The sequence below is a fragment of the Leucoraja erinacea genome, chromosome 6, assembly GCF_028641065.1.
Source record: "Leucoraja erinacea ecotype New England chromosome 6, Leri_hhj_1, whole genome shotgun sequence".
NCBI classification, from domain to species: Eukaryota; Metazoa; Chordata; class Chondrichthyes; order Rajiformes; family Rajidae; genus Leucoraja; species Leucoraja erinaceus.
This window is the reverse complement of record NC_073382.1, coordinates 11,269,806-11,292,199: the sequence shown is the minus strand read 5'-3', so window position 1 is coordinate 11,292,199 and position 22,394 is coordinate 11,269,806. Positions and strand designations below refer to the sequence as shown.

The window sequence follows — 22,394 nt, the reverse complement described above, 5'->3', positions numbered from 1 at the left end:
GGCCACAAGAACACCTTCTCTTGTAATCTATATTACTAAAAGTCTGTTCTTGACCGGGGTTGGCCATCTGTGCTGCGATTTCCGAGAGAACGCTGCCACCTACGGCCATCATTTTTGGCCACCTTGCTCAGAGCCCCCCTCCGCCGTATTTGTGCCGAGGATTTTTCCCGTCGATGAAAAATGACAGAGATATTAATGATTTTACAAAATTCCCCATTCTCTCTGCTGCCCTTGCTGGCGGCAGGTGGGAGGGACTATAAAACCAGGAAGTGGTGTGCCTCAATCAGTGTCTGCAAGCTGGAGGAAGGCCGAGGGTCACGTTTCTCTGAGCTGTGAATAACACTGAACACATGTCTACTCAAATGTGTCCTTAGTGCTTCTAAAACGCTTGCAGAATGTGTCTATTGGTTCTAAAATGTTTGCAAAAAGTGTTTATTAGTTCTAAAATGTTTGCAAAAGTGTCTCTTTTGGTTCTACAATGCTTGCAGAATGTGTCTTTTTTGGTTCTAAAATGTTTTTTATGTTCTTCCCCCCCTCTCCCTCTCCTCCTCTCCTGCCCCCTCCTCTCTCCTTCCCTCCCCCTCTCCCCACGCTCTCCTCTCCCCCTCCTCTCTCTCCTCCCCTCCCCCTCTCCCCTCTCTCCTCCCCCCCTCTCTCCTCCTCACCCCTCCCCCTCCCCTTTTTTTTCCCCCCCTCCCCCACCATTCCTCGCCTAAACCCCCTGCCCTCCACCCTCCCTGCTCCCCACCTCTCCCCTTCCCCTCAGCACACCCTCTCTCTCCCCCTTTCTTTCCCCTCTCCCCCCTCTCTGCCCCTTCCCCTCCCCCTCTCCCCTCCTCTCTCTCCCCTCCACACCCTCCCTCCTCTAAACCCCCTCCCCTCCACACCCCCTACCATATTCCCTCCCCCCTACCTCCCCCTCCCTGTTCCCCACCTCACCTCCCTCTCAGCACACCCTCTCTCTCAACTTCTCTCTCTCCTCCCCTCCTATCCAAGCTCACCCACCCTCCCTCTTCTCGTCCTTTCCACCCCCTCTCCCCTCTTGCCCCTCTCTCTCTGTCTCTGCCCTTCCCTCTCTCTCCCTCACTCTCTACCCCCCCCCCCCCCCCCCCCCCCCCCCCCCCCTTCTCTAGATGCGACTGCAAGTTGGGGGCTATGCGTCAGTAGATAGGGTGTTTATGGGGTAAAAGGAGCAAATTAATAGTATTAATATAATATCAAGGGGGGTAATTAGCGTGAGTGCGGGGGTGAGATAGTTAGTGTGTGTGACGCTGCATGCCGTCTCCACATCCCCCCCCCCCCCCCCCCCCTCCACATCCGCACGTTGGGGGAACAGATCTGGATCTGCACTGGATCTAGTATTTCCTAAAAGTTACATTCTATTCGGACAATAAGATGTTGTCTTTCCATCATTGCAATGGGCCTAAATCTTGGAACTAGTTTCCCAACATTACCGAATGAAGTTCCTCATCAGAACATATGCAGTGGTTCATGGCAATATCTCCTTACAGCTTCTCAAGTGTAATAAGAGGTGTAATCAGTTAGTTTGCCAGTGAACAGTGCATCCTATAAATACATTTGAAAAATAAAGATAGGATTGGACCCTTCCCAAAATTGACATGCTTTCCTCTTTGCAAATCCGAAGCAGTAAAAAAAAGTTAGAATCAAAGCATATTAAGCAAACATCACTTACTTCAGATTTGCTGTCCAACAGACATTGGGATACTATTGTGTCAAGGAAAGCTTCATGAGCAGCAGTGATGTGATCAAGATCCTGTGCTTGCTGCATCTTATTCCACAGCTCATCCCAGGAACATTCTAACACCTGCAGGATACATTTAACCTTAGGTGCAATAAAATACAACGCAACTCCCTGGTCAACTTATCCCATACCACTCAAACCACTCCCTCCCCAGGTACTTTCCCCTACAACCGCAGAAGATGCAACACATGTCCTAGACCTCCCCCCTTGACTCAGTTCAAGGACCCCGCCAGGTGAGGCAGAAGTTCACTTGCACCTCCTCCATCCTCACCTACTGTATCCGCTGTTCCAGGTGTGGATTCCTGTATATCGGCAAGATCAAATGCAGCATTGACGACCATTTTGCTGAACACCTCCGCTCAGTTCGTCTAAGCCTACCAGACATCTTGGTTGCTCAACACTTTAACTCCCCCCATTCCCACACTGACCTTTCTGTCCTGGGTCTCTTCCAATGTCAGAGTGAGGGCCAGCTCAATTTAGAGGAACAGCACCTCATATTTCACTTGGGTAGCTTACACCCCAGCAGTATGAACATTGACTTCTCTAACTTCCAAGTCACCCCATGCTTTTTCTCTCTCTCTCTCTCTCTCTCTCTCTCTCTCCATCCCATCCCCAGTTCTCCGACCAGTCTTATTGTCTCCGACTACATTTTATCTCTGCACTGCACACTCCCAGGCAATCAGTCTGAAGAATGGTCTTGACCCGAAACATCTCCCATTCCGTCTCTCCACTGATGCCGCCTCAGATGCTGAGTTACTGCAGAATTTTGTGTCTATCTCCTATTCATAACAAAATACTTAATTGATTTAGCTCATTCAATGCAGTTGTTCATGCATATGAATATATAACAAAATGTCTGAGCCACAAAAGAAGATATAAAACTGGATAATCAGAAGTAGATTTTACAGACAATCTTCAAAGAGAGAGGACTGGTAAAGATTAGTTTAGGGAAGCCACACATCGTGAAGCCATGTTGACTGTCCTGTCAGTCCTTTCCATTCCAAATGCACACCTCTAAGAATCCCCTCCAATAACTTTCCCAGCTTACTGGTTTAACATTCCCAGTCTCATTCTTATAGTCTTTTATAAACAGTGGCACAATATTAGCCACCCTCCAGTCTTTTGAATACTTAATTCTCGATGTGATGTGTATCTCTGCCAGGGATCCTGTAATTTAATGGCAAATTAAGATGAGAAATATTCATTTAACTCCACTTTTCTCCCACATCCTAATGATGTGCAAGTTGATAGGTTAAATTACTTCTATTATAGGTGGGCTGTAGAAGAATAAGCAGGGAAGTTTTGAGCATGCAAGAGAGAATAAAGGGCCTGTCCCACCTGGGCTTCATTTGCGCATCATCATTTATGCGTCACGACACACAACGCATATGTCGTGACGCTCACGTGATGCACGCATGGCGTGTGGTGAGGCGTGGAGGCGTGAGCAATGCTGCGTGGGACGCCCCAGGATTTTGGGATCCACAAAAGCCTTTAATTTATGGGGAGAAGGGTCATTACTTTGGGTGGATGTTGCTGAGATTTTAAAAGCAGTTATAATAGCCTGTTACGCAAGGGTTCTGAAGAAGAGTCTCGACCCGAAACGTCACCTATTCCTTCGCTTCATATATGCTGCCTCACTCGCTGAGTTTCTCCAGCATTTTTGTCCACCTATAAGTTATGGGGAAATAAGTTGGAGAATAAGTTTGATCTAATTGCTCTGAGAGCCAGCTTGGACTGTTTGTCAGTGACCCTCATTTCTGTTGGAATTATTGAGGGAAAGTAAATGTATCCTCTTAGCATCAAGCTTGCCATGAACCATCTCCAATCTAAGGTTCCAGCAATTCAACTTCATTCATCATTACTGTCTGCAAGAACTGGATGGTTATGACTCAAATTTACTAATTAATACACACTTATTTTGTTAACGGTCAAAAGCCCATGTCTTAACATACACCTTTGACTTAAATTTAAACCAACAATTTGACCTGTAAAATTGCTAGATGCAATTAGCAAGAATTATAGAGAATCTATATTACTAAATCTCTGATCTTGGCGGCTTTTCGCCCACTGTGCTGCGATTTCCTCGCTCAGAGCCCCCCTCCGCCTTACGGGTGTGGAGGATTTTTCCCATTGATGACAAATCGGAGAGATATCAATGTTTTAAAAAAATTCAACATTCTCTCTGCTGCCCCTCTGCTGGAGGGAGGGGGAGGGATTATAAAACCAGGAAGTGGTGTGCCTCACATTCTCTGCAAGGTGGATGAAGCCAAGGGCCACGTCGCTCTGAGCTCTGAATAACACTGAACAAATGTCTACACAACTTTGAGTACCCTTAATGTGGTTTGAAAATGAAAATATGGTTTGTTTGAAGTAATAAGGCACAGCCTGCAAATGGTTGTTTGGGTGCTTTGGCTTGAACGGCAGTACTTACAGCAAATGGTGGCTTGGGACTACTTACAGCAAATGGTGGCTTGGGAGCTTTGGCTTGAAGTTGAAAGGCACTACTCACTGCAAATGGTGGCTTGGGTGCTTTGGCTTGAAGTTGAAAGGCACTACTTACTGCAAATGGTGGCAGGTGATTTGCTTGAAGTTGAAAGGCACTACTTACTGCAAATGGTGGCTTGGGTGCTTTGGCTTGAAGTTGAAAGGCACCACTTGCAAATGATGGCTTGGGTGATTTGGCTTGAAGTTAAAAGGCACTACTTACTGCAAATGGTGGCTTGGGTGCTTTGGCTTGAAGTTGAAAGGCACTACTTACTGCAAATGGTACACAACTGTGAGTACCCTTAATGTGGTTTGAACATGAACATATGGGTTGTTTGAAGTAATTACTGCACATGGTGGCTTGGGTGCTTTGGCTTGAAGTTGAAAGGCACTACTTATTGCAAATGGTGGCATGAAGTTGAAAGGCACTACTTACTGCAAATGGTGGCTTGGGAGCTTTTGTTTAAAGTTGAAAGAAACTACTTACTGCAAATGGTGGTTTGGGAGCTTTGGCTTGAAGTTTTAAAAAAATCACCATTCTCTCAGCTGCACCTGCTGGAAGGAGGGGGAGGGACTATAAAACCAGGAAGTGGTGTGCCTCACAGTCTCTGCAAGGTGGATGAAGCTAAGGGTCACATCTCTCTGAGCTCCGAATAACACTGAACAAATGTCTACACAACTGAGTACCCTTAATGTGGTTTGAAAATGAAAATATGGTTTGTTTGAAGTAAAAAGGCACTGCCTGCAAATGGTTGTTTGGGTGCTTTGGCTTGAAGTTGAAAGGCACTACTTATTGCAAATGGCGGTTTGGGTGTTTTGGCTAAAAGTTGAAAGGCACTATTTACTGCAAATGGTGGTATGACGTTGAAAGGCACAACTTACTGCAAATGGTAGCTTGGGTGCTTTGACTTGAAGCTGAAAGGCATGGCTTACTGCAAATGGTGGCTTGGTTGCTTTGGCTTGAAGTTGAAAAACACTACTTACTGCAAATAGTTGCTTGGGTGCTTTGCTTGAAATTGAAAGGCACTACTTACTGCAAATGGTGGCTTGGGTGCTTTGGCTTGATTGGCACTACTTACTGCAAATGGTGGCTTGGGTGCTTTGGCTTGAAGTTGAAAGGCACAACTTGGTGGCATGACTTTGAAAGGCACTACTTACTGCAAATGGCGGCTTGGGTGCTTTGGCTTGAATGGCACTACTTACTGCAAATGATGGCTTGGGTGCTTTGGCTTGAAGTTGAAAGGCACTACTTACTGCAAATGGTGGCGTGGGTGCATTGGCTTGAAGTTGAAAGGCACTACTTACTGCAAATGGCGGCTTGGGTGATTTGGCTTGAAGTTAAAAGGCACTACTTACTGCAAATGGTGGCTTGGGTGCTTTGGCTTGAAGTTGAACGGCACTACTTACTGCAAATGGTGGCTTGGGTGCTTTGGCTTGAAGTTGAAAGGCACTACTTACTGCAAATGGTGGCTTGGGTGCTTTGGCTTGAAGTTGAAAGGCACTACTTACTGCAAATGGTGGCATGACTTTGAAAGGCACTACTTACTGCAAATGGCGGCTTGGGTGCTTTGGATTGAATGGCACTACTTACTGCAAATGATGGCTTGGGTGCTTTGGCTTGAAGTTGAAAGGCACTAACTGCAAATGGTGGCATGGGTGCATTGGCTTGAAGTTGAAAGGCACTACTTACTGCAAATGGCGGCTTGGGTGATTTGGCTTGAAGTTAAAAGGCACTACTGCAAATGCACTTCCTGTTTGCACTGTAAATTGATTTTAGATAAAATGCTACCACTTACGGCTGTGATTTATGGCCATCTTACTCGGTCCCCCCTCCGCTGAGCAGGTGCAGAGAATTCTTCCCATCAATGAAAAATAAGTGTTATTAGTGTTTAAAAAAAATGTTGAGAATCTCTCTCCTGTCAATCACGCCCTGAAAGCCACACCGTTTCCGGTGGGAGGGGGAGGGATTATGAAACCCGGAAGTGTGGGTGTGGCTCAGTCTCTGCATGATGGGGGATGGAGAGGTAATTACTCTGTCTGAGCTGTGAATCAACTGAACACACTGAATGTCTACTGAACTGTGAGTTTGGTGTTTTGTGTGGTTTCATGGTGGTTTCACCCTGCATGAAATGGTATGAAGCTGCATTTGAATTTGGTGGCCTTGGGTTCTGCTTGAAATGGAATGTAACTGCACTGAATTTGGTGGCCTTGCACCCTGCTGAAAGTGGTATGAAACTGCACTTGAATTTGGTGGCCTTGCACCCTGATTGAAGTGGTTGGAAACTGCACTTGAATTCGGTGGCCTTGCACCCTGCTTGAAATGGTAGGAACATGGATTTGAATTTGATGGCCTTGAACCCTGCTTGAAATGGAATTTCAAGGAATAGTCATGTCAATTGCCAGCCCACCAGCCATGAGTGAGCTGCCAGCAGATCAGGCTTGAGGGACTGAGATGCCACCTCAAGAACCCATATCAGCACTCCAGAAAGCCCCCCCCACTGGCCACCAATATTGGAATTGGTGGAGAGGTGGAATATTGCGTTGGGGGACCAGCCCTCCCGTGTGAACATGGGTCCCAACGGGTCCCACTTAGTCTAGTACAAATAATATATTTTGAATATAAATCGACAAAATAACGAATCTACAAGTATTGCTGCTCACTGGACCTACCTCAAAAGTGATGTAGTACTGCATTTGATGTACAAAGTGCACCATTTCTGATGCCAGAAAGTGACACTGGTGAAGCACTCCTGATAACTCTGAGGGAGATGCAAAAAAGGAAGAAGCTTTAAAGCAGTGCAAGAGCAAAGAACTTTAATTTGCTTTCAAGTAACATAAATCACAAAATCATACAGCATGGAATCTGGCCATTTGACCCACCGCAACCACCCCTTTCATTAGATGATCTCTGAATGTTCCAAAACTCCACCATCAGAAACTAATGAATTACAATAACGTAACATTTCTCAATCTCATCAATGAGAATAAACACATAGAAAAGGTGGACTGAACATTGCACCACATTAACGATGGTTAACAATTCAACTAACATTAACTCATCAATTCGCTCAAAGCATCCATGATGTGCATGTCGATGCACATTTGAGCCTGGATGTTGCCGAGAAAGGAGATGGAGGCAGATGTTCTGTCTGTATTTATCCAGACAATGAGAAAGAATACAGAAGATATTGGTAAAGAACACTATGCCTTCGGTCAACCTGGGAATTTCAGTGTAGGCTACAGACAGGCTATTTTACTTTGGAGTCACGTGAGTGACTACGTGAAGACCCCGCCAGCACGCGTGCGCGACATTGCGTCTCACGCAGTGCAACAGTGACGGGCGAGTGCTCCCGCGGGAAAAATTCAAATGGACTTACACAGCTAAGGAAAAATTACACCAGGGCCACAGAAATGTCCTCGTTCTTCAGGGAACGGGGATTCTCCTCCGCCACCATAGATGAGGCTCGCACCAGGGTCTCATCCATACCCCGCAACACTGCTCGCTCTCCCCAACCCCGCATTCGCAACTAGGGCATAGTCCCCCTAGTCCTCACCTTTCACCCCACCAGCCTGCAAATACAACAAATAATCCTCCGCCATTTCCGCCACCTCCAACGTGACCCCACCACTCGCCACATCTTCCCATCTCCCCCTATGTCTGCCTTCCGCTAAGACCGCTCCCTCCGCAACTCCCTTGTCAATTCTTCCCTTCCCTCCCGTACCACCCCCTCCCCGGGCACTTTCCGTTGCAACCGCAAGAAATGCAACACCTGTCCCTTCACCTCCCCCCTCGACTCCATTCAAGGACCCAAGCAGTCGTTCCAGGTGCGACAAAGGTTCACCTGTATCTCCTCCAACCTCATCTACTGCATCTGCTGCTCTAGATGTCAGCTGATTTACATCGGGGAGACTAAGCGGAGGTTGGGCGATCGTTTCGCCGAACACCTCCGCTCAGTCCGCAATAACCTACCTGAACTCCCGGTGGCTCAGCACTTCAACTCCCCCTCCCATTCCCAATCCGACCTCTCTGTCCTGGGTCTCCTCCATTGCCAGAGTAAGTAACACCGGAAATTGGAAGAACAGCACCTCATATTCCGCCCGGGTTGCTTGCGTCCTGATGGCATGAACGTTGAATTCTCCCAGTTTTGATAGCCCTTGCTGTCTCCTCCCCTTCCTTAACCCTCGAGCTGTCTCCTCCTCATCCCATCCCCCCCCCCCCCCCCCCTCGGGCCTCCTCCTCCTTTTTTTTTCCTTCTTCCCCCCCCCCCCCCCCCCCATCAGTCTGAAGAAGGGTTTCGGTCCGAAACGTCGCCTATTTCCTTCGCTCCATAGATGCTGCCGCACCCGCTAAGTTTCTCCAGCATTTTTGTGTACCTTCGATCTCCCAGCATCTGCAGTTCCTTCTTGAATTTGTATTTCTTCCCCTTGCTGTGCTTTATGTTACAGCACATTGGACAAGGGGAAGAAAACACAGTCCTGGATCGCAGGCTGCCACGGGGAACCAGGTAGTTCCCGGCAGCCACGGGCTAACGTCGGCTCCTGGACCGCAGGCTGCGGGGAACCAGCTAGGTCCCGGCAGCCAACAAACACGGACGTCCAGCGGCTCCAGGACCGTAGGTTGGGGGGAACCAGGAAGATTCCAGCAGCCAACAAGCCATGGGCAACCAGCGGTTCCAGGACCGCAGGCTGTGAGGAACTATGAAGGTTCCGGCAGCCGACAGCCGGGTACGACCGGCGCAGGCTGAGCCCAGCAGCGCGAGCTGTATACCTGGAAACAACACAGCGGGCTGCAGGCAGGCAGGAGTCGGTACGGCCGATAGACTATGGGAGTCCGGCCAGGAGGACTCGCTGCCCAAGGGCAGTGAAAGTGACCGTTGGCGTGGTTACTAAGGTCCACTTACCGACTCCAAGCTGAATCCAGCGCCATGAGTCATACAGCTCAAAGCAGCGCAGCAGGCTGGAGGCAAAGCCCAGCTAGATTCAGTCTGGCCTGATCATACTCATCCGAGTCTGGCCGAAGGGGCGCGCACCCCGAGTGCAGCAGAGGTCCGCCCGTGACTTGCTCCGGGAGATGGAGCAAGCTCATTATGGGAGTCTTCGCACTCCCACAACAGCACCTTATCGAGGGCTGTAAAACAATGCATCTCCCTCGATAGAGGAATGTGTTGTGGACCAGAGCTGGTCTGGTCTGGAAGAAGGGGACGTGGCTGAAGAAAACGGAAGCGCAGGGGGTGCAGAATCCTAAGGAGCTACTGGGAGTGATCACCTAAATTATGGATCAACGAAAAGAACCATTACAGACCAGGCTGGCGGACAGCATCGACTACCTGTACTTCCATAGGAATAGGCAACAAAATTACGCAGAAGTATAGGCCTCCTGAGAACTTTACTTCATTAAAAATGCCTGCAGCAAACAATGCGATCTGGGGGTACAATGGGACTGGCACAAAAACCCAGGAGGTCAAACTACAGAAGATTTCAAAACTTCTGACAGCGGGCATATCATTGGTTGCTCGCCCAGACGATGGTACAGAGATGACAGGCGTCATCAGCAACGACAGCACCCCTATGCATCCACCAGCAGGTATCAACACCAGGACGCTGGTGAAAGCTCGAGGGTCGCGCAGCACCACGAAGGTCCTTTTTAGGCCAAGGCCCAGAGCGACCCTCATGGAAAACATGCCAACCCCGCACTCCGGCGCCTCTTCCGCAGAAGATGCAGAAATTGAAGTGACATACCACCGGAAACCAGGTAAGTAGGTGGATCTGGTTCCTTCCAGAACACAAAGGTGTACGACCTGTACTAACGGGGAATATTACACTTCTTTTTGGGAGACATGGAGGGATCATTGTTGATACCAAAAACTTAACTGGATGGGGCAACTATGGCAGGGTATAGCGTTGCCTAATGGGCTAAATTCAGCCCCAAGACTTTCACCAAGATATTAAAACGGGCCTTGGCAATATTAGAAACAAAAACATATTGTCATGGCATATCTTGATGATGTATCAATTGTGGGGAAAAATACCCTGGATCTAGCTAAATCAGCAGTTTTAGCTACCAAACATTGGGTGAAACTCTGGGGTCATCTCCATCCAGATAAATCTAAGTTGACGGCATCCACAACTGGACTTTCTGGGATTTACAATTAACGTTATCCATATGTCTGTAACATTGCCAAAGAGTAAAGCAGACTTGGTGGAAGCCTACAACAAAATTAATTACTAAAAACACTGGTGTTGGGTGCGTTTTAGGTCTAAAAGCCTACTGCTAACAATGCACCATCTGCATGTCCGCCTACGAATTGATAATATCACAGTGGTGACATATATTAATCATATGGGAGAAAAGATCGATATCATGTGTCAATCTGGCCAATATATTTGGCTATGGTGTGTACATACATATTTGACTATCAGCAAACCTACCTACCAGGTAAGATCAATACTGAGGCACACACCAGGTCATGAAAATTCAATGACAGCACCGAATGACTGGTGGACCACAAAAAAGTTGCTGATATTACCAAAAGAGCGACACCAGATATTGATCCATTTGCATCTAGACCCAATCACCAGTTACCAACATATGCCGCTTGTGAACCACACTTGGGGCAGCAGCAATGGACGTTACTCACTGAATGGGGAATAATTGTTTACAATGTTTTTCCCTCCTGCCTCATCAGTCGGATCCTAAGCGAAAACATATGGACTCAACATCGTGTCTTGAAAGTCCCTGATTGGCCTACAAAGCCATGGATCGGACATAGTTTCTGAACCATAGTCCACTATGCTAGATCCGGGCAGGCGGACAGGAGCATGATCACGGCGGCCTATCAAGAATCAACAAGGACTGGTGTAGCGTATAATACAGCTACAACCACCAACGTCCTGAGTATTCCTATCCAGCTTTCATGTAGATGAAGGACTGAGCTACAGTACTATAATTATGCAGGAGTGCCCTGTCAGCTTGCTGGTGGCAGGCACCACGACAACTCTCCATGGGATCTCACCCTCTAGTTGTCAAACTTATGAGGATTATTTTTAACACCAACCCGCCTAGAGGGAAGTACTCCCAGATCTGGGACGTCAGTGTTGTACTAACATTGCTTGGGGCACCAGCAATATCCCTGTCTCTGGGGGGGGTGGGGGGGGGGGGGTACTGACATTTTAAAAACAGTATGCTGATAGTACTGGTCTCAGCTCTAGGGGTCCAGTTTCTACATAAACTGAGACTGGGATAAATGATGGCATGTCCAGAAAAGATAACTTTGCATATTAGAGCTTGTTAAACAAGATAGACCATGAACATCAGGACAAAATTTGGAATTCCAGATATACCCAACTGACACCCGACCATGTGTAATGACACACCTTCTATTATACCTTAAAACTACTAAAACTTAAGAGGAAGCAAATTAGCACTATGGGCAGCCATAAACAGCTTAATGGCCGGGTATCAGCACTAACCATCGCTAGATGACTCAGACAGGCTTGGGAGCTGCTGGGGTGGATACTGACATCTTAAGTTTCAATCCACAAGGGCAACAGCAACACCGGCAGCTAGAGACAAGGAAGTGCCTATGGACCATATCCTGGCAACAGCAGGATGGTCTAGAGAAAGACCTTCCAATTCTTTATAATAAGCCAATAACCAAACCTGCAGTATTGCAGAATCAAGTTTGAATTCTGCAATATATTTAGCCCTAGGGAGGATTATTTTGTCAAAATAAATTGTTATTGCCTGAATTGGATGCATGTCTGAATAAAATAACATACTTCCTCCCTTGAATGACTATGGCACTGAGTGAAGCAAGGACTGTTCCATGGCTTGAAATCAAAGAGCTTTAAAATCTTCACGTAGTCACTCACGTGACTCCGAAGTAAAATAGTAAGATTAAACGAGCTTACCAGTTTTAAGTTTGATCTTTATTTTATGAGGAGTTACGATGAGGGATTACGTGCCTTCCGCTCCCGCCCTCAATGATAAAGTTCAACTGGTATCTTAGTTCTCCTTGTCTTTACTATGTTTACTTCAATTACTATTTCTGTGATTCCACACCGCTGCTTTGAAGAATGTCGCGCTGGCGGGGTCTTCATGTAATCCCTCATCGTAACTCCTCATAAAATAAAGATCAAACTTCAAGCTGGTAAGTTCTCGTTTAATCTTACTATTATAACTGCTTTTAAAATCTCAGCAACATCCATCAAATGAATATTGCTTTGAAGATTAATGACACAGAAAGAAGTCTAGCTGATGGATTTTGAAGAAAAAATATTTTGTAGGTGAAATCACCCGAAACAGCATATGAATCGGGGTACAGGGTGTCCAAATGGAGAAGAAAGGTTGTGGTTGATTGCCTACCTGGTATTTTTTTAAGCAATTTGGCATTACACATTTGTCCTTTCCAGATATCGGTGAGAACATACTCCATTCGTTTGGCTCTCCAGAGAAAGTTGAATACCCTTAAATAATGATTCATACATTCGCGGGTGAACACCTAAAACACAATGGCATCAATTAAAACAGTAATCAGTGCTGAAGCCTGGTGGTTCCAGGCATACTGATCCATGTTTTTTTCCTCAGAGACATAATGATAAGTCACAACATGGAGTAAGGGATGTAGGATTTCATTTTGCAACTTGCGAATACTTTTCAACTCGCAGGGAGCTCATTATATGCAATTACAACTTTTGTTATTTGGGTCTTTAACAGATCAACATACCTTAACACGGAACTCAGTATTTATTTGACTCTCCTGATATATTGCTGAAAAGTCATAATAAGTTTAGCTACAGATTTAAAACAGCTATTGTAAAATCATTGGAGAAAACTAGAGCTGTGCTTTTATTGTTTTTTTAAATGACATTTTAACTGGCATAATTTAATAACTTAATTTAACTTGAGACTGACTGCCGACCAGTCAAGACACGTGTTAAAGAATATAAACAAAGCTTTAAAACAGGTTGTTCAAGTCCAGTTTAGATCCATTTCACGGACTTGCATGACTGCTTACAACTGTACTTACTGTTGCAATTGGGCCATCAACATGATAATCCAAACTAAAGACATCCCAGCCTGTATCTCCAGCCGATATCTAGAAAAGATGGAAATACAAAATTAACTAAAAAGGGCTCTGCTATCAGGGATAGGTATCCAAGCCAAAAGGAGCTATTGTATTTTCAGCAACGCAGGAATTTCATTGTTGTAGTTCTTATTCCAGCTAATCAGTAATATCAATTGTGTAATATCAATTCAAATGTGGTCTAGGACAGATTTTGGCGTGTCAAAGATTTAGAAGAACAGAGGTTTAATGCAGGAAGAAACGCATCTCATCAACGTGGTGAACAAGCAGATATGAAAGACAAAATACAATATGAAAAAGATAATAGGTTAGGGCTAAAACAGAAAGAGAATTTGGTATGTTGGGCTATTTTGGGGGATGGTAAAGGCAAATGATCAGATGATCTCCATCTTTGTGACTAGGCATTTGCTGATGGAGGCAATGGTAAGTGTAGCAAGATGTGGGATTTAAGACAATTTACACAAGAGAAAATAAGATGAAAGTTAAGTGCTTACAAGTCTTTTCCATGGGAGGTCCAAGAGAAGGTAGTAGCTTAATGGGGACTAGAGCATCAATAATGGATGTGACCATTTGGACTGAGTAAGTCTGCAATTACAGAAAAAGTGTGGCAAACAGGGGGTCAAAGATTAATTAGCTGAAACATGGAAAGTGACAATGTAAGTGAATTAGGAGAGACTTTTCGACATGGGTGGAAACAAAGAGGTAGGGCGGATTAAAGGGGAGCATAATCCGAGGAAGTGAAAAAAAAATGACACTATCAATATTTGAGGTGACCCGAGTAGTCATGAGGTATCCATAAGCGAGGTTGTGGTTACTAGGAAAGAATATTAAGGGAGGACCATGATGATGATGACTGAGAAGTGGGATAGAAAAACCTGCAAGAATGAGAAGTCACTCATCGCCTGGCATGTACACAAAACCATCATGTAAATCTGTATTATTAATTACCTCCAAGAGTCTAACATCCAGACGTTTGAGGATCTCGGGATTATCGAACTGTGCATTAGTGGCTCTGACTGCTGTTTCAAGGATTCCAGTCAGATTATGTTGATACAACGTTGAAGCTGATCTCGCCAATTCGGGCCTATTACGTAACAATTATAAATAATTCGTGTTAAAGCTATGATGCTAACATTTTAATTCATGCACTTATTCTTGTGTTTCATCAAGTTAGCGAAAGCAAGTGCTCAGTGACAGCATATTGTATTCCCAAGATTAAATCCCACGTAAAATGGAATTAAGGGATATGAGGAAAAAGCAGGAACTGATTCTGGATGATCAGCCAAGATCATATTGAATGGTTTTGCTGGCTCGGAGGGCCGAATGGACTACTCCTGCACCTACTTTCTATGTTTCTAAAAGTTTCACATATAACCATACACACGACTTGTGTCAACTCACACCATCATAATATGCATGACTTAAATCAAAATACATTACCCTACTCACAACTCAAATATGATTGATATACATACGACTCAGATAAGATAATGTCACCTCAGGCACTTCAGGCAGGTCCAGCTATCATTAGATGGATTGAAGCAGGGAACTATAACAGATTCTGCTCCATTGTCGAATATTTTTCCACTCTCCTGGTTTCAGGCTAAAGTAATTTGATTGCAATTTTGAGGCCTCTTTTGCATTAAGCAGATTTGTGAACTCCAGATCACCTTTCTTGTGAAATAACCTTTATGTGGTATCATGTCAAACACTTTCCAGGTTGTTGGAGAGGGGTTAAATCATGGATTCATCAAAGGATGTTTCTGCAATTGGGTGTAGCAGGGATTCTACCAAGCATTCAATAGTGGCTCCTGGGTAGACAAAAATGCTGGAGAAACTCAGCGGGTGCAGCAGCATCTATGGAGCGAAGGAAATGGGCAACATTTCGGGCCGAAACCCGTCTTCAGACTGATGTGGGTGGGGGTGGTTGGGGAGAAGAAAGGAGAAAGGAAGAGGATGAGCCGGAGGGCTGAGGGAGAGCTGAAAAGGTGAGTAGATAGCAAGGGTTACCGGAAATTGGAGACGTCAATGTTTATGCCGCTAGGGTGCAAACTGCCCAAGCTGAATATGAGGTGCTGCTCCTCCAATTTCCAGTGGTGCTCACTCTGGCCATGGAGAAGGCCCAGGACAGAAAGGTCAGATGCGGAATGTTGGGCGAGTCCAGAACCAGGGGCCACAGTCTTAGAATAAAGGGGAGGTTATTTAAGACTGAGGTGAGAAAAAACCTTTTCACCCAGAGAGTTGTGAATTGATGGAATTCCCTGCCACAGAGGGCAGTGGAGGCTAAGTCACTGGATGGATTTAAGAGAGAGTTAGATAGCGCCAGGGGCTAGTGGAGTCAAGGGATATGGGGAGAAGGCAGGTACAGGTTATTGATAGGGAGCGATCAGTCATGATCACAATAAATGGCAGTGCTGGCTCGAAGGGCCGAATGGCCTCCTCCTGCACCTATTTTCTATGTTTCTATGGGAGGGGGAGTTGAAGTGCTGAGCCACAGAGAGATCAGGTTGGTTAATGCAGACTGGGCGGAGGTGTTCGGCGAAACAATCGCCAAGCCTACGCTTGGTCTTACCGATGTAGATCAGCTGATATCTAGAGCAGCGGATGCAATAGATGAGGTTGGAGGAGATGCAGGTGAACCTCTGTCGCACCTGGAACGACTGCTTGGGTCCTTGGATGGAGTCGAGAGGGGAGGTAAAGCGACAAGTGTAGCATCTCTTGCGGTTGCTAGGGAAAGTGTCCGGGGAGGGAAGGCAAGAATTGACCAGTAGTGGCTCCTTGTTTTGGGATGTTGAAGTAATACATTGCCCTTGACCTTGATATGCCCCTTCCTATCACAACCAACACTACACTCACCTACCACTGAAACTAAAACATCTCCCCTTCCAATACCAGCAGAAATCTGATACACACCTCCCACCAAAGTTTTCTCTACCTCCTGTATCCTCAGCAGAAACTCCCTTCTTCTCTAGTGAATACAGTGGCAAATGTCTTCGAAACCCATCCACACTGTGGATTTATCAATAGCTTGCCTGTAACCTGCTTAGTGGATTTGCTAAGTGCTGATAGAATGACTACAATTAGCAAATTAACAGACAACCTTGATATGTTGGCACCTAATGCCTTGTCACATTTTCATTTGTAATTCTCTTAATACTTTCAAGTAGTACTCACTTCAACAAGTCCATGAGATGACGAACAAAATCCCCTTGACCCAGGAGCAAGTAACGCCGCACAGCCTTAATGTGCTCCAGTAAATTATAATTCTGGTTGAGAACATCAAGCAAGTATTTGCTGGTCTCATGATACGCAGCATCGATTTTTTCTTGAAAAGCACCTTCCAAGTCAGTGAACAGCTCAGCAGCTAAAATAGAATTAAAAACAAAATTGTGTTTCTGATACTTTGCCATCATTTACACAAATGTTACACTTCATTAACAATGCAAATATTCCTAAAATAACAATCTTCAAGCAGCCTGCAAGCCAAATCAAGATTGTGTTGAAGGCTCGCCAACAAATTATCTCATACATTAAACACATAAAACCAGTGTTATAAAGAAATGACCTGATATAACTTGAAATCATTGAATAACTTCATCTCATTTTTTAAATGGTCAGTGACAAGATTATTTATAGCAGCTTGCACATCAGTTAACGTTAGAATGTTCTAAATTGAGACTAGAGATAGAAAATCTTCCACTGCAAAACACTGACTGCACACAATTATATTTCTCCACATCAATCCCTTGCTAATACCATTCTCCCATTCCATCCCTAATCTAATTAATTGTATTGTGAAGGCTAAAAAATGAACGATGAAAAAATATTTTTAAATTCACTGTAATATAGCCTACGAAATGGCAAAATACTTGAACATCTCCAGATTTAGGGGACGTGACAAATTCACAGTACCATCTTTTGGTGAAACGGACGATTTTGCCACAGCCATCATCTTTGCAGTTGGAGTTTGATCATGACATACTTGATGCAAGAAATTTATGGATTTCCCAATCAAAAGCACCTGAGACAGAAAATAAAATTCTTAAATAGATAAAAAGTACAAAGTCGCCAACTGCTTTCAAAAAACACTGCAGAATTAATGATAGAAACAGGACTAGTTAGTACATTAGTTACTTATAACTGGAAATGCCAGTTCAACGTATAATCTGCCCTCACGCAGAAGACAATAGCACTGACAATACAATATTCTCAGTACCAACAGACTGGGTGTACTGGAGCAAGGCATTAACAGACCAAAGCTAAAAAGTGCTCCAAATTGAATTGAATATTTTGTTCAGGTCATTTGTGGAATGTGAGAGTGGTTTACAATCCAGCATGTCCATAAGATCCCCAAAAAATAAGTATGGCAGAGTTCAAGAACCAAGAATGCCAAGAAATGTTGCAAATTTAGTCAAAAAGAAAAAGCACAAGTAAAAAAGTTGGGAGCAGTGTCAGCATGGACTTTAGAAAGGCCTTTGACAAGGTACCATATGATAGGCAGTCCCAGAAGGCTAGATCACGCAGGATGCAGGGCGGGCTAACTAAATGGCACACAATTGGCTGAAGGTAGGGTGGTGGTGGAGAGTTAGATAAATAAAATAATTGGTACACATGAAACATCTCGCTTTTTGTTAATATGGTATAGTTGAATTATTTACATCTATTTGAACAAATAATTTAGGATAGTAATGAATATTGTCTACAGTGGAAGGGCAATAGCATTTGAAGTGCCTGCACTGTCTCCAGTCCGATCCAAACGTTCTGCTTTGAAGGAATCTTTTCAAAATACAGAAATTGCAAAAATGTTTAAATGAGCATGTATAGATAAATGAGCACGTGGGTTCACTGGAAAAGCTAGGGTTGTCTCCTATTTAACAACATAAGACAAAGCCATTCTGGCTCTAAGAACAATCCCATCAAATGCATTCTCCCAGTTATTTCCCTATAACCTGTTCACCCTCACACCCGATCAACGCATAGTGATTTTCTTATCACTTTCACATTTTAGAACAGCTCCCAAGTAATCACCTTTCTGGCCTTATCCATTGTGATGAAGGATGGGATCATCGACTTTCTCAGAGTGTACTTGTCATGCCATAATCTGTCAGCCTTCACTGTTGGATCAGAAGCTACAAAAAACTTCAAACAAAAGAAAGAAAATGTCTGCCAAATTAGCAATGAAAGTATTTCCACATATGTAGAGCAATGCAACTTTTATTCCTGATACTTAAGCTCAGCATGCATTTGTTTTATATTTGATTAACCTTCTAAAATTTCACAGGTCAGCAATTTACCAAGATTAAAATGTAAGCATTTCTGTTAACTTCATCTTGATCAAGATGGTTGGCAATGTTTTCCATCAACAAAAGAAGCTTTTAAAGCCACTAAATTGCTTACAGTCTGTTAGAGAAACCATATTGACTGTGATGGAAGCAGCACAAACTTATGGCTATCAAGTGGTGGATTTTTTATCTTTACTTCTTTACCTTGCTTCAGATCTCTGTTGCTTTCTCTGTCTCTGCACTTGTTTAATGGCCATCTGTCATTCTATTCTCCATAAACTTGAGATCATCCAAAACTTTACACATGGTGGCCTAATGCACATTTACCCCAGTCCAATGGCTTCATGACCTTTTCTAAATCTAATCTCTAGATCAGAAGGGCTAAGAGCATAATTCTATAGAGTTCTGGAAGAATATATACAAAATTAATCAAAAGTGGCAGAACAAGCCAAGAAAAATAGCTGAAAAAGCACGTGGCTCTGGCTTCATAAACAGTTGCATAGAATACAAAAGCAAGGAGGTTATGGTGGATATTTATAAAACACAGGTTTGGTATGCCTCAACTGATATACCATGTCCATTCCTTTGGGAAATATATGAAGACATTGGAAGTGTGGAAAAGAAATGTACCAGAATGACGCAGGGTCAAAGGAACTGTAGCTTTGTGTGTTCACTGGAGAAGCAAGGGTTGTTCCCCAATTTAACATCATAGGCCAAAGCCATTCTGAACATTATGACATACTGGCCCTCAGACCAATCCCATCAAATCTATTCTTCCAGTTATTTCCCCATAACTTATTCACTCTCATTCTTCATCAATGTATAGTGACTTTCCTATTACCTACAGGAGATCACAAGATAATTTACCATAGCCATTTAACTTGCATGTCTTTGGGACATGGAAGGCAACAGGAGCAACCCGAATGTGCGAACTCCACACAAACAGCATCAAAAGTTCGGATTTAAACTAAGCTGCTGGAATCATGAGGCAGGAACAAGATCTGCTATACAAATGGAAACGGAGACTGCAAGAGCTGATGGAGTCATTGAAAATCCTAAAGAATTTCTGAAAGGTTGATTGAGAAGAAACATTCCCATTAGCTGGAGCGTGAAAGTCAAGAATTATATATCATAGGAAATGACATGAACATTTTTAATTCGATTTGACATAGCAAACGGCTATGGTCCAGAATGAACCACTAGAGGGTCACAGAGACAGCAGATTCAAATGAGCCTTTAAAATGAGCTACACAAGTCTCTGAAAATATAAAAACAATGCAGGGCCAAAAGAGGGGTAGAAAGTGGAACCAGTTGGATTGTTCTTAAATAAATCCGATGAAAATTCCACAGCCTCCCTTCCAGCGATGATTATTCCGATTTTCCCTGTGATCTTTGGCATTCCCCATGTTCAGATCCCAGTGCATGTTCTACAACTTTCTCCCCAAAACTCTCAACTCGTTTCCAACTTATTGACACTTTTTAAAACCAACTCAATATCAACATCTGTAACCATCTCATCTTATGGCTTGGCACCATCTCATCTTATGGCTTGATCGATAACACCCTCGTGAAGAATCTGGTAAAGATTTGCTATAAAATATGGTATAAAAGCAGTATATAAATAGAATTTGCTATTCATTATCATTATAACTGTGAGCTGGAAAATATCTATACATTATTTATAAAGTACAATTATTTCCTTTCAACATTACTCTTCCACATCAAATGACATTTGAATGAAACAAATCTTCAATTTTACATTGGTGACTTTCAGAAAGCACAGGAACAGAACTCAATTAAATCAAAAAATAATACAATGGTTTGGTGGCATGAAGCCAAAGATGAGAGACACCCATGAAACAATTTCCAAGATAATTAAGAACAATATTAGAGTCTTTAGACACAGCCACAGAGAATAGAGGAAGAATCCAGTCCACTGGATATCCTCACCTCAATTTATGTAATAAATAGGAACTGCAGATGCTGGTTTATACCATGGACTATAAATAATGGAATAACAGAATATTTCCAATTCTCCACAGAATGAGCTCTAGATGATGTCATCCACAGGTCTATCCAAGCAGAGATAGATTTTTTGGGCTCCAGGGAAATTAATGATTATGAAGAAATCTGGCAGAAAATGAACCCAAGGGTACAATCAGAACATGATTTTATTGAATAATGAAGTATGTCCAAAATAATGCACTGCCTACTTCTACTCGTTATGTTCTGACAGTATGTCTGTGCTTTACCTTAATTTCATTCTAAAATCAGCCTTGCAACAGATAATGATGGAGAAACTCAGCATGTCACAAAAAAAATGATTTACACTTCAAGTTGATGACCTTTCATCCATACTGGAAGTGGAACAAACAATATTTTAAATTGATGGCCTTCTGGGATCTATGAGCAGGGTCTAATTGCTAATATAGTATGACTTTTATAGGCCATAAACCAAATCCTTCCATTCAGATCAACACCAGGACAGAAACAAAAATATTTTTTTTACCTCATGGTACGTGTCTTCCAGCTCGCCGTCATAAATCCAGCGGTAGAGGAAATTAAGTATAGGATGTGAAACCAAACTTAAAATATGCTGCACCAATGATCTCATGTATGGGTCTCCAGTTTTAGTATAAGCATGGACAGCAGATGCCAATTCTCCACCTTTCCTCCCTGAACAAATCACATTGAAAATTGTTAAAGCACTACGTTTCCACATTCTTTCTAAACCATTTCCAAAAGAGTAAATATTTATTTTAAATCCCTTCACTATATTAAGATTGGCAAAAAAATTTTGAGGATGTACATTAATTCTGATTATATTATTCCACATCAGAACTCAGAATTGAAAGGTTGTACTCCATTTCACCAGTTCCAAAAACTAACATGTGGTGAAGGACTGCAAGACAGATAACAAAACTGACCATAGCACATGATGCAGGGACCCATTCATATTTGGGTTTTAGGGGTGAAGTGGCAGAAAGAGTTCGAAACAATGCAGTAGCAAAAGGAGACAATGTACAGCCAACAACATAATTCCCAAAGGGAATGATCCAGTTGTCATGGTCCATGAAGGTACCAAAGTCAGAGGTTGAAGTAGGAAAATGATTCAGAGGGAGTATGGACAGTCTGGGTTTAAATTAGAATCTAGAACCATAGGATTACTACTCTAAGCATATGAAAATTGATGTAGTGATCAGAGAGTTGAACTTGTGGCTCAATGATGTGTAGGGAAGAAATGGATGATGATCAGTAATTTATACATGGTGAAATCAAAAATGTATAAAAATGGCCATTATTAAAATCTGACAATGTGAACTTTAAAACACATGTACACAAAATTGCTGGAGAAACTCAGCGGGTGCAGCAGCATCTATGGAGCGAAGAAAATAGGCGACGTCTCGGGCCGAAACGCTTCTTTAAAACACATGTGATTTGTTCTATTACAAATCTCAAATTGTGGAGTACAGAGGCAAATAAATAAATTATGGGTCTTTGTCCCGAACATTATGGAGGGCACTGTAGGTGCCACCAGTACTGGGGAAAGGCTGAACTCTTCAATAGAATAGCTTTCACATATGTCAAGCTGCAATGAATGGCCTTGCAAATCAAATAACTTGGATTGCAGTTGGGGCTTTAAACTAAATAGGGCGCAGCTTGTGGAGCTGTGGCCTCACAGCGCCAGAGATCCAGTGTAGACCCTGACGTCTGGTGCTGTTTGTGTGGAGGTACGCGTTCACCCTGAGATCATGTGGGTTTTTCCAGGTGCTCCGGTTT

General features: G+C 43.6%; 1 protein-coding gene across 1 annotated transcript in view; it reads right to left on the bottom strand.

Annotated features, from left to right (window-relative positions):
• tubgcp3 (tubulin, gamma complex associated protein 3) overlaps nucleotides 1-22,394 on the bottom strand; it is an 83,471-nt gene that overhangs the window by 24,829 nt on the left and 36,248 nt on the right. Inside the window, exons 11-19 of the mRNA XM_055636607.1 lie at nucleotides 21,124-21,290; nucleotides 18,361-18,471; nucleotides 17,245-17,353; nucleotides 16,507-16,696; nucleotides 14,281-14,416; nucleotides 13,276-13,344; nucleotides 12,612-12,747; nucleotides 6,917-7,005; nucleotides 1,694-1,825 (exon numbers count right to left, since the gene is read on the bottom strand). Coding sequence (XP_055492582.1) covers nucleotides 1,694-1,825; nucleotides 6,917-7,005; nucleotides 12,612-12,747; nucleotides 13,276-13,344; nucleotides 14,281-14,416; nucleotides 16,507-16,696; nucleotides 17,245-17,353; nucleotides 18,361-18,471; nucleotides 21,124-21,290 — 1,139 coding nt within the window. The remainder of the gene's footprint in view (nucleotides 1-1,693; nucleotides 1,826-6,916; nucleotides 7,006-12,611; nucleotides 12,748-13,275; nucleotides 13,345-14,280; nucleotides 14,417-16,506; nucleotides 16,697-17,244; nucleotides 17,354-18,360; nucleotides 18,472-21,123; nucleotides 21,291-22,394) is intronic.